At 40.5% G+C, this 12,388-nt stretch overlaps 1 protein-coding gene across 3 annotated transcripts in view; it reads left to right on the forward strand.

Annotated features, from left to right (window-relative positions):
• The window catches only part of LOC144018846 (tetratricopeptide repeat protein 28-like), a 245,474-nt gene that overhangs the window by 192,294 nt on the left and 40,792 nt on the right, over positions 1-12,388 (forward strand). For all 3 annotated transcript variants that reach the window (XM_077521444.1, XM_077521446.1, XM_077521447.1), the window contains 3 exons: positions 7,608-8,404; positions 8,506-9,050; positions 11,218-11,741. In XM_077521444.1, coding sequence (XP_077377570.1) covers positions 7,608-8,404; positions 8,506-9,050; positions 11,218-11,741 — 1,866 coding nt within the window. The remainder of the gene's footprint in view (positions 1-7,607; positions 8,405-8,505; positions 9,051-11,217; positions 11,742-12,388) is intronic.

The raw sequence follows: 12,388 nt of genomic DNA on the forward strand, positions 1-12,388 counted from the left end.
TGCAGCTCATTCAGAACGCTGCAGCTCGAGTTCTGACCAAAACAAAAAGATCAGAACATATTACTCCAGTACTTAAGGATTTACACTGGCTCCCTGTCAGCTGTAGAATCGATTTTAAAGTTCTGCTACTCGTCTATAAATCGCTAAATGGTTTGGGTCCTGAATATATCCAAGAAATGCTGATTGAGTACAAGCCCAGCAGGGCTCTGAGATCTACAGACTTGGGCCAACTAGTGGAACCCAGAGTTCGAAGTAAACATGGTGAGGCTGCATTTAGCTATTATGCTGCACACAGATGGAATAGGCTGCCAACAGAAGTGAAGTCAGCCCCGAGTGTAAATGCTTTTAAATCCAGGTTAAAAACTTTGCTTTTTTCTTATACCTTTGATTAGGGACTTTTAAACAGCTTTAATTAAGTGTTTTTTTAATTATTATTTTTATTTTTATTTTTATTTCTATTTTTATTTTTTATTTTTATCATTAGCATTTTAAACTTCCTTATGTTAAATTTTTTAAAGTTTGTTGAATAATGTTTTAAGATTGTTAGTTTGTAACCTATTTTCATTTATTTTTTTTCCTCTGAATTTTAACTACTGTTTCTTGATGCTTATGTGTTGTCTTTCCTCGTGTAAAGCACATTGAGTTGCCTTGTGTATGAAATGTGCTATACAAATAAACTTGCCTTGCCTTGCCTTGCCTTGCCTTGCCTTGCCTATTAATTCACCACTAGCTGGCACTAAATAATACACACCTTCCCTTTAAAGTTAGCTAATCTCATAATGTTCCTTCTCTAGAAGATAATTATGTGCACAACCTAATAATATAATTTGATATTTCAGGATAAAAATGAATTAAAAAAAAAATATCCCTTTAGATATCGACTACCCCATCAGATGAACGCTGTGCCCATTTTGCTGTATTTAGTGCAGCAATTACAACCTACACTGTCTGAATTATGATAGCTATCAAAGCAGCACTAACCTTGATTCTAATGGCCAACGAAGAGGCTTAATAGTTCTTCCAGATGATTTAGCCTTAACCTATGAGTAAAAAGTGTGCGAGTGGAGAGTCGAGGTTAATCAACCTAACATAAATTGAAGCTGTGATTTGACCCGCCTAAATGGTGCACATCCCCTTCGCTGCAAAATACTGCGGATCTTTAAAGGCAGATGATCATAAATTGAAGGACTATTGAGAGCACGTTTTATGATGCGACCTACATGTGAGTTTTATTACACGTCAGGTGGCAGATATATTCCAGTGTGTTATAGGAGTCCCGTGACGACATCCCCAAGCATCTTCTTTACGATTGGTTGCAGTATTTGAGTAGTTCTAATGTTGTAATGAGTGCGGTGATCTCCATCTGGTGACATAATGTAGCTAAGCGAGTGTGTGGTTGGTAGCAATGAAGCTTGTCGCTCCATGGGGACAGTCTCCGACAAGTCAGACCATCGTGCTCAGATTGTACATCTGACACCCAGGAGGCCTCGCATCCATGCAGCCAATCTGTTGATGCCACTTACTACTTTTTCTCTCTCATTCCTCTTTTCACTTTTTGATGCCTCTGCCTTTCATTGTCTTGGTCTCCTGCCTCACCCCCACTGATTGTAATCTGAAACTGTCAAGCCACTAGTAATTGAAACTGACTTGATGAATCGCTTAATTACCTTTAATAGCTGATTCAAGTGGAGCTGAATAATGAAGATAACAGAGAATGAAGTGGAAGGTTGTGAAGCTTCTGTCTCTAATTGTTCTGTTGTTGTTTTGAAGCAGCATATTGTTGTTGTTATTTCATCATGAATGCCCACAAGCTGGCTTGGAAAACCTTTTTTCTTTGACTCAAAGAATACTGGAATGATCAAGACAATTAGCAAGCAGCATTCAAAACAAAACAAAAGTTTTAGAAGTGGGAAGAAGACATTTGGAAAAACAGCAAAGTGGACACTTTTATATGCCCTCTCAGCTTGTTTTTGAAGCTGGCTGCTGCCGTATTGGGTTGGGCAGTGGCTGACTTGGCTCTGAGGCACACTTGTGTCGAGATTGCCATCCTTTAATATCCAACCACGATGCCCAGCGGTACCAGCGGACCTGGCTCAGCACACTCTGACCTATAAAGGATATGAACATTTTGCATTCCAGTCCCATATATTATTCAATAATTGGCCGGCTTACCCGCGAGTCAGCAGTATCTCATATCTGTGAGGGGGCTGAAGTAGCGGCTTGCCATGTAGTTTATGATATCGAATAAAATCCAAATTATACAACCATGTTTCATTTAACTTCAATGGGGAAAAAACATTTTCGTGTGAACATGTAAACATCTTAAATATTGCTGGCATTGGTCCAAAACCTTATACCTCCAAAATAGTCATGTATTGCCATAATATCGTCGTTGTCGTCATGTTCACAATATTTAAAAGGAATACATCTATTAAGAAAGTCAGGTTAATTTCCATTTGTGCAGTTCTAGCACCCTCTAGTGGCTATTTTATTAGTGTAATTTAATTTTAATTAGGGATGTTTTGGCCTTATATGTTTAAAATCTAGGCTAATTGTCAGATGAAGGGGAACCTAATTTCTTTGCTTTTTTTAGAATGAGCTCTGTTTTTTACAATATTGTAATCTTTTTTAAATTACCCCCCCCCCCCCCCCCCCCCCACACACACACACACACACAATATTGTGATAATTATTGTATCCTAACCTTCATATCATGATAATATCGTATCGGGATATTTGGATATCGTTACATCCGTACTCCAAAATAGTCACTTTTCAGGAGGCCTCAAAAGCGGTTTGTTCAACTATTAATTGACTTCCATTGCTTTTGATGGATCAATAATTTGTAATAAATAACTAAATAAATAAATAAATAATGCCCACACGTGTGGACTGGCCATTTGTATAGAATTGTGAAAATATATGAAATTTACCAAATTATGACTTCTGAGGGCTGTCATTGTCAGTAATACGTACTTTAATTACAAATACAATACATACAATTGGCTACTCGCAACACTGTTTGCTTGAACGACCCAAAATGCCTCCTAATACCATAGAACGTTTCAGTTGGAAAGGCTATAGTAAAGAAAAATCACCACGTTTTCATTCAATCCAGATTCCCTATGGTTTCCTTCAAACAACAAAGCAAAAACACAAAGAAAACAACAGGAAGAGCTCACATGGGCACAGATGGTTTGTGTGTATTCCCTGACTCATTTTTGTGTGGAAAAAGAAGCAAGGCATAACTTTTTGTACTGAATTACCTTCAGTCTTTTTATGTCATGTATCTTGTAGTGCGATTACTCATTTCCTCTGCTCTGGAAAACTCAGCTGTGATGTCTGCTCACCCAATTATACAGCAGAATATTCTTAACTGCCATTTTGGATTTTATTTGTTGCCCGTCAACTGACCGCTTATGCTAATGAATTCCTTAAATGCATGAGGAATATTTTTATGCTCTCCATCTCATAATTGACTTTAAATATCAATCCACAGTCAAATCTGGGTTATGAAATTGTCATCAAATTGTCATAAGAGTATAAATGCAAATGTATGTAACTATTTTCAGACGTTCTAAAGATGGGAGGAAATACACAGAAACCTAGACTTGCCTGGAGCACTGAGGTATAGAGATTACGGTCCTCATTTTGGCGCCTAAGCCTTTGGATGTAGATATATTATTAGTTTGACTAGGAAAGGGAGAAAGAAATAAAAGACTTTACAAAGGAATTTGTCCAGCCTATTGGCTCAGACAGGATAAATTGGAGGTAAGAAGGAGCTAACTGAATACACATAGAAATGCATTTATCCGGGATTGATGATATCGTTAGCTTTTTATTGGGATCTGTATAAATATTAGCAACCTTTCCTTTCCTTTGATGGAGACATGATGTGATCTTAGAATATGTTCTCCTACAAAAACCCATATATGCATTTACTACACTATTAATCATATTCAGGGTCACAGGCTGAGGCCTATTCCAGCTGACATTTTGTGATGCTTGCACACATTTCTGTTTTTGGAAAATATATTGGCCTTCTATTCCGTTTCGCAAACGTGAATAAAAACATGGACGAAATGTTCCCCTGGTCCTTTTTCTGATACATAATTGAAGATACACATCATTTATTATTCTCACTTACTGAAAAATGAATTACTTTCAAAATGACAACGTATGCACTTTTTCAACACATTCGGAATTAACTTTGGTCCGTCCACGTGAATGTCATGCTTGAAGACAGTCTGGTGACTATTATTCAGGGATCCGAGTTGCAGGGACCAAAGAGCTTAAAGGGTGCTATAGGTGGAGTTGGATGCAGCGAGTGTACCGGTCCTCTTGTAAAATCTCCCTCCTTCCTGTTTCTGTCAGTCAGACTTTAGTCGATGTTTCTTTCTGAGACGAAGGATTTGGTGGTTTAAGACCAGAACACAACTCCACCCCTTTCTTTCTTTTGAAGACCTCTGCAGGCTCTCGTGTCCTCCTCAGCTCACTAACAGATCACTACATAGCCTACAGTAGTATATGTGCTGTTTCACACCATAAGATTTGCAATTCCAGTTCATCCCTTCAGAAGTGTAAGCCCCCTGATAAGTATAAACTATTTTTAAATTGAACTCACTAGATAAAATACTTGGCATTTTCTCTCTTTGACTGATAATAAGTAATGCACAATTCTTACATCTGACCTTTTAAATGTAAATAAATGATGTTTCTGCTCACCGAACTTTTTGTTTGCGTCCCCCCATTTCTGAAACGAACACATCCGGAACACTATCTGTGTTGATCCCCACAGAGCTTCTACTCCTCCCACTCCCAAAACTGTATAGTGCTTACCAAGTGGCAGCACCATTGTTTAAAATCCTCTTAACGCATTGTCGGCTGCAATGCTACGGACCTCTATAGCTGCTGAACGACAGACAGTGATTTAGTCAGAAAACGCAGCACCATCCCTCAAAGTCGTCACTGCAGCATTTCTTCATGTACAGCCAGCTGTGTAATAGAAAGTGACAACACATTGCCATGCTCGTCTGTGCATTAAGAAGAATGTATAGGGCTCAGAGTGGATTGGATGGCATATAGAATTGTTGATGTGCTTTTTATTTACCCTGTTTTTACTCAAATTGTACAGAAATTTGGAAGAATCAAACTACGTACATCATTTAGTATTAAAGCCCCGTATGCTTCATACACTCTGATTTACCAATATTGTTGAGGAATAATTTAACACCAAGACATTGTAAAGGCATCATATTGATTGATTTTGACAGCATACTGTGGGGGCAGTGCCTGGTAGAGGTATGGTTTTATTTACTGTAATCCCCTTACCATGCAGGGGGCTGCATCCCCCTGCTTCTGGCCTGACAGTCTCCATAAGCACATGACTGTCCATTGCTGTGGACAAGATTCGTTTTCAGCCAACATGGAGCATTTTTTGCTGGGAATGCATGGGGAGGCATTATATTCTCAGTTCGTTCTCTCAGTGTTGAGGACACCCTAACCTTGGGAGTGACTTTGACAGCTGTCAGTGCTCCCCCAAGCTGCCTGCACAGTGAATCTTAACATGCTTCACAAGCAAAACGGAGGGGATTATTTAAGGTGTGAGTTCTAAAAGAAATATTTTTACAAAATAAAATATTTGTACTGCAAAGTGCCTGGAGCAACATATGGATTTTGCTTTCATTGCATTTTTTAAAAAAAATATTCCTTTTGTTCGTCTTACAACACCAAGATTAGATCAGGTTGAATCTTTTCAAATTTCAAATTGTAAACACATGCAGACAAAGAACAAATTTCATTGGATTTATAGGGCTCTTGGGTTTGCTGAGGGTGTTTTTTTTATTTATTTTTTATTTTTTTGACTAATGCATTTATGTGGTCGTCTTCCTTTTGACTTCCTGTTGGTTAACTTTAGTTAAAACATAGACTATTAACTTTAACTTCAGACTCATCGATCTGCCAAACTATAAACATATTTAAAATGTTTACATATTAACTCATTCACTCCCAGCCATTTTCACAGAACCAATCCTCTTCATCCCGGCTGTTTTACTGTATTTTGACTGTTTTTGCAAGGCCCACAGAATATTGTTCTATTGCTATAAAAACATGGAACCTACCAAAAGAAAAAAGTATATTTCTATCAGTTTTTCGTTTTGCAGCAATTAGCATGAGAATATAATTAAGTTTTATCATTATTCACAAATCTATTTAGAATTGTGACCTTTTTTTTTTTTTTTAAAGCTTTTTTTAAACATGGCCCTGGTTGATGTCCTTTGCTCTACTGCCATTTGCTGGCCGTTTGTGTAATTACCATTTCATTTACCATGGCGTGGATCAGTGGTATGGTGTTCATCTCTCAACCCAGAGGTTGTGGGTTTGATCCCATGCCATTGTGACCACGTCAAAGCATCCTTGAGCAAGATACTGAACCCTTCAATTGCTCCTGATGCTGCATCATCAGTAGGTGAATGGGTAGTCAAAATGTACAGCGCTTTGAGGGCCTTTTAAGCTGGAAAAGCGCTATATAAATGAAGTGCCATTTACCATTACATCAACCATTCTTTGCAGTTTAGAAGATGCATCAAAGCCTTCTGTTTGCTCTGTAATAATAATAATAAAAACAACAACATAAAAACATAATTGGGACACTTAAAACATTTAAAATAGAACACATTTATACGTTTTTGGGAGCTAATGAGTTAATATTTACATATTTACTTTAAAATTGCTCAAAATGTTCTCGTGACCAGAAAAACCCATTGAAACAAAAGGCGAATGTTTAGATAACGTTTAGCAAACGTTGCGACCTTGAACGAACCCTGATGAGAAATCAACATTCCCTAGCTTCGTAAATGTTCGCCTGTCAGATACGGGCTTTAGAAATCACAGGCACAGACCTTCACAAACAGTGTGGTGACCAAAAAAAACATTTGTTGTGCATCTGTCTTCCGTTTCCTGGAGAGTTTCTCTATTACATTATGCAGTATCAATGCTACTAGTGAAATGTACTCTCATTCTTCACGACAGTGAAAGACAATTCTCGGAGAATAGGAGCCTAGATTCATTAGATATGCTGTGAAGTTTTTACAATCCTTTGAGATTGCTGTTGTGCATAGGCTGGTGGATCTCCGGGGGAATGTGTGTGTGTGTTTGGTTATGCGTGTTTGCAGCAGATGGCTGTTATTTTTCATAGGATCATATTTTATCAGAGATAATACATCCGGCACCAGCTTCTCGATTATTTATTGTTTTTCCATACTTATCTAAATCTAAAGTTGTTTGCTGAGCTTTCCGTCAACTTCAGCCGCTCTTTTATTGTTCTTCATCAGAATCATCTCAAACTCGAATGGAAGAGTCGTTGATTTAAAATAAATAAATAAATAAAAGTAATTTCAAGACACAAAAGACAGCTTTTGATCGCACTACATTTATAATGACTGTAATTGCGCGGAAGTGTGTAGTGTAAGCAGAGAACAGATGGCACTGAGAGCATATTTTGCAACCAAATGGCTTGTTTTGTCCTTGCTGACAAGACACTTGCATTTTCTCGACTGTAATTTTACCCCTTTGGAGTCTTTAAACTTAATATTCTGTCTTCACAGGTATTATTCACCAGATGAAAGGAGACTATGAGACTGCGCTTAAACTGCACAAAACACACCTGGCCATTGCTCAAGAGCTCAACGACTATGCCGCACAAGGGAGGGCTTATGGAAACATGGGCAATGCCTACAATGCCCTCGGAGTCTTTGACCAGGCTGTTCGCTACCACCGTCAGGAGCTGCAGATCTCCATGGAGGTTAATGACCGGGCCTCACAGGCATCCACTCATGGCAATTTGGCTGTGGCTTACCAATCCTTGGGAGCGCACGATCGGGCTTTGCAGCATTACCAGAACCATCTCAACATTGCTCGCGAGCTCCGAGACGTCCAGAGCGAGGCGCGAGCCCTGGGTAACCTTGGCAACTTTCACTGCTCTCGTGGAGAATTCCCTCAGGCAGTGCCCTATTATGAGCAGTACCTGCGCTTGTCCCCTGACCTCCAAGACATGGAAAGTGAAGGCAAAGTTTGTCACAATTTAGGCTATGCCCATTACTGCCTTGGAAACTACCAGGATGCTGTCAAATACTACGAGCAGGACCTCGCATTGGCCAAGGACCTTCATGACAAACTAAGTCAAGCTAAGGCATACTGTAATCTGGGTTTGGCCTTCAAAGCCCTCGGAGACTTTGCTAAGGCCGAGGAGTGTCAGAAATATCTGTTGTCTCTTGCCCAGTCCCTGAATAATTCACAGGCTCGCTTCAGAGCTCTTGGCAACCTGGGGGACATATTTGTCTGTAAAAAAGACGTGGCTGGAGCCATTCAGTTTTATGAGCAGCAGTTAGCCTTAGCTCATCAGGTACTAAATAACATGCATATTTGTATATTGTCAAAAAAAAAAGATCAGCAAATGTTTTCAGTGTAATTGTGTGTTTCTAATTTTTTTGTGTCTGGTTTCAGGTGAAGGAGCGCAGGATGGAGGCCTGCGCCTATGCTGCTCTTGGGGCCACTTACAGACTTGTGCATAAATATGACAAAGCTCTAGGCTACCACACTCAAGAGCTGGAGGTCTACCAAGAGCTTGGAGACATGTCTGGAGAGTGCAAAGCTCATGGTCACTTGGCGGCAGTCTACATGGCGTTGGGGAAGTACGCCATGGCCTTCAAGAGCTATGAAGAGCAATTGGAACTAGGGCAGAGGTTGAAGGATCCTGTTGTGGAGGCGCAGGTGTATGGAAACATGGGCATAACGAAAATGAATGTTGGGGTGATGGAGGAAGCTATTGGGTACCTTGAGCAACAGCTTGCTACTTTGCAGCAACTAAGTGGTAATGAGGCAATAATGGACAGGGGCAGGGCCTACGGAAACCTTGGAGACTGCTATGAGGCCCTTGGTGACTTTGAGGAAGCCATCAAGTACTATGACCAGTACTTGTCAGTAGCTCAGAGTCTCAATCGTATGCAGGATCAGGAGAAGGCATATAGAGGCTTGGGGAATGGGCACAGGTGAGTCTGCTTCAATTGAAAATGGTGAACATCATCATCAAAATATTCTGACAACTGAATATGTACAGAAACCGTAATACAATAAGTGCATGTTTTATTTTCATCTCGCACGTGTTGTGATTTAAAAAAAAAAAAAAGTTCCTGGGTCCCTAGTTAGGAAAATATTTCAACGCTGTATCAGTGAATGAGACTGGTCACAGTTGCAATCAAGCACGGCGGGGCAAACCTAACCAAACAGACAGTGGAAAGAACCAATCCGTGAAGAGTGGGTGTGACGTTAGAAAAGTGACTTATGGGAACATCCTATAAATTTTGAACTAATTTATGGCTGACCTGCACATACATAATCATAGTCTTACAAATGAAATGGGCATGTAGCGCATCACACGGTCGTTTTAGTCAAACCATATGCAGTAAATGATGGCATTTTCGCCGTAGAGGCAGCAAATCTACGTGAAAATGCCACGGGGAAATCAATTTATTTAAGTTAGATGTGCTTCAACCTAAGATGGCCGCTGGTGGCAACAGCGAATAAACAGCATTGTTAGTCAATTCATACTGTATGTGTCAATGGTCTTGACACACATCGTCTTTTGAAATAAATGCTCCTAGTGCCGTCAGCTGCTGGGGTTTTATGACTCCATGTGTTTTTGGTCATTTAAAACTGAACTTTAATGCTAAATGAAAACGATCCTCTCTCCCGCGCGCCAATTTGAATGCTAGGATGGACTCCCACCACCGAAGAGTGACGTTACTTACAAAGTATATGTCACAGCAAATAAACAAATTTGATTGCACAGTTTCTTTTAAACCGGGCCAAACAGCAGTCAATGGGAGCCTGTCTAGACCCATTTTTGTGAAAGAAGGAAAGTGGGTTTTAAAGTGGGTGTGGCTTGCCAGGCTAATGAAAATATGCAACAACCATGGAAAAAAACAGTGGAATACAAAATTATATTCTGAAACAAAACAAACAAAGCAATAAATAGACAAAAAACACCTTTGAGGTTGCTTTTTTTTTTGCTTGTTTCTGCTGCTGATAGTTGTATTTACTAAATATATTTAAGAATGATAGTTATCCTTGTTTGCATATTATTTCATTTAGAGATAGTAAAGCTATTGTGCTAGACGAGTGCTAACTGCCTCAGCAACTTCACCAGTGCCAATCTTATCCGCACGTGAAGACGTTTTGACACACAAAAGATCAGATTTCAAGGAGTCCTCTGCCAACCTGTGCTTTTTTTGTTTACATCTATGTGTCAAATAATCACAATCAAGGAGTCTACAGTGAAAATATATTTACAAAAATGTTGGCTGTGAAGTCCTCATCGGGCAAATTATTTACTTCATGTGCGTCATCAGCGCCGTTGCAATCACGTGGTGGTATTCGACATGCACGAGTTCAGAGAGAATTAAAAGTCATCACTCACAAAGCCCCTCTCATCTTCCAGTAGTCCTCAGTCAAGTACTTATGTTATCACACAACATTAATTACTCTGAAGGGTTTCTCATACCTATTCATACCCTTTGAACTGTGAGTGCTCGTTAAGTTTGAAGGATAGGAAAGCCAATTATAGGTTTAGAATGGGACAAATGCACCTCTGTCTGCACACACCGTATACAATCTAGAGGTGAGACAGGCTTCTTTCAAACACTGAGCCATCGCATCTTAAAAAATGTCAAACTAGCGGTAATATGAATTTCATATCCAGGCTTGCAAATATAAAATTTCTACAGAATTAGAAAAACTTATACAAGTGTCCTAAAAAATATAGACACTTATATTTGTACACTTGATTTTATATTATATTATATTTATTATTGTGGATGTAATTTGCATCATTCAGAGGTGGCCACGTTTGTCTCTCTGTTGGCCCGTTATTGACGGATATCCATCTTTTCGGCCCGCAAGTGCCCGCTTTTTCGGCGATTGTGTTACGATGCAAGCGCCTAATAAATATACACAAAATGAGAAGGACCGTTTGTACTGAACCAGTTTGACCGAATCTGTCCGTATATTTTTTCAAGACTTCGCGTCGTAAAGGACTCGCCAAAAAAGTAGGCATCCGTCAACGACGGACTCTGCCATCGTTACAGATCACACCTGTATCGTCTTTCATGAGTCTGTATGTTCGCACCTCTTTCTGATACTTTCTGTTTCTCTCATTAGGGCAATGGGAAACCTCCAACAGTCGCTGGTGTGCTTTGAGAAGCGGCTAGTGGTGGCTCATGAGCTGGGAGAGTGTGGAGTCAAGGCTCAGGCCTACGGTGAACTGGGCGCGCTCCACAGCCAATTAGGCAATTACGAGCAGGCCATCTCTTGTCTGGAACGCCAGTTGGTCATTGCTCGTGACACCCAAGATCGACTGCTAGAAGGCGACGCCAGCTGCGGCCTAGGCGCCGTATACCAAGCGATGGGAGAATATGAGACAGCGCTGCGATGCCACCAGAGTGACCTAGAGATCGCCGAGGAAGCTGGAAGCCCCACACGCCAAGCTCGTGCCTACGGGAACCTGGGCCTGACCTACGAGTCTCTGGGAAACTACGAGAGGGCAGTTGTGTTCCAAGAGCAGCATCTAAGTGTAGCAGCGCAGACTAATGACTTGGCTGCCAAGACACTAGCCTATGGCAGCCTGGGGAGAACACACCACGCACTGCAGAACTATTCACAAGCTGTCATGTACCTGCAGGAAGGTGAGTGAGGCAGCGAGAACTGCAATGAGCATTGCCTTTGTTACCTGAGCTGATAGGCTTAGAGTTTGTGAATTCATGAATACGAAATTCACAGCCTATTTGCTGCTAAGCCTTTGCTACATTTTTATTAGGATATGCACATTTGTGTGGCTGTATATGTGTGTTTGTGCGTATGAGTGCACAGGGGATTCAGGGTGAATTTTATGCATCTGCCCTTGTCTCGCTTGTCGTATAGGTATTCCAGTATTTGTGTCTGTGCAAACCTATGTGGATCCGAGCCAAAGCCTTTTTCCTGTTTACTGCCGACTGTTCTACCCACCTCTGTATCTACTTTCCGCAGAGAGTTCTTTGCAGCGAGTTGCCAGCAGATCTTTTCACACAGTGGCACATTGCACGTGTCAGATTATAATGAAAAGAAAAACCCGGCTTGGCCTCTCAAAAATTGATTATCTCAGTCAGTACAGATGTGATAGGTTGTAGTCCCCCATTTATGTGTGCTAAATATCCACTCCACTAGCTTTGCGCATGACCATTAACAGACCCCTTGCTCAGGCACACCCACTGTTTTATGACCCAAACCCTGTTTGAATCCGAGAAAATTGCAGCTCCTATGTGGGGTGAGTCATAGCTCACCCTGCAGGGAGTGA

The sequence above is a fragment of the Festucalex cinctus genome, chromosome 5, assembly GCF_051991245.1.
Source record: "Festucalex cinctus isolate MCC-2025b chromosome 5, RoL_Fcin_1.0, whole genome shotgun sequence".
Classification (NCBI taxonomy): domain Eukaryota; kingdom Metazoa; phylum Chordata; class Actinopteri; order Syngnathiformes; family Syngnathidae; genus Festucalex; species Festucalex cinctus.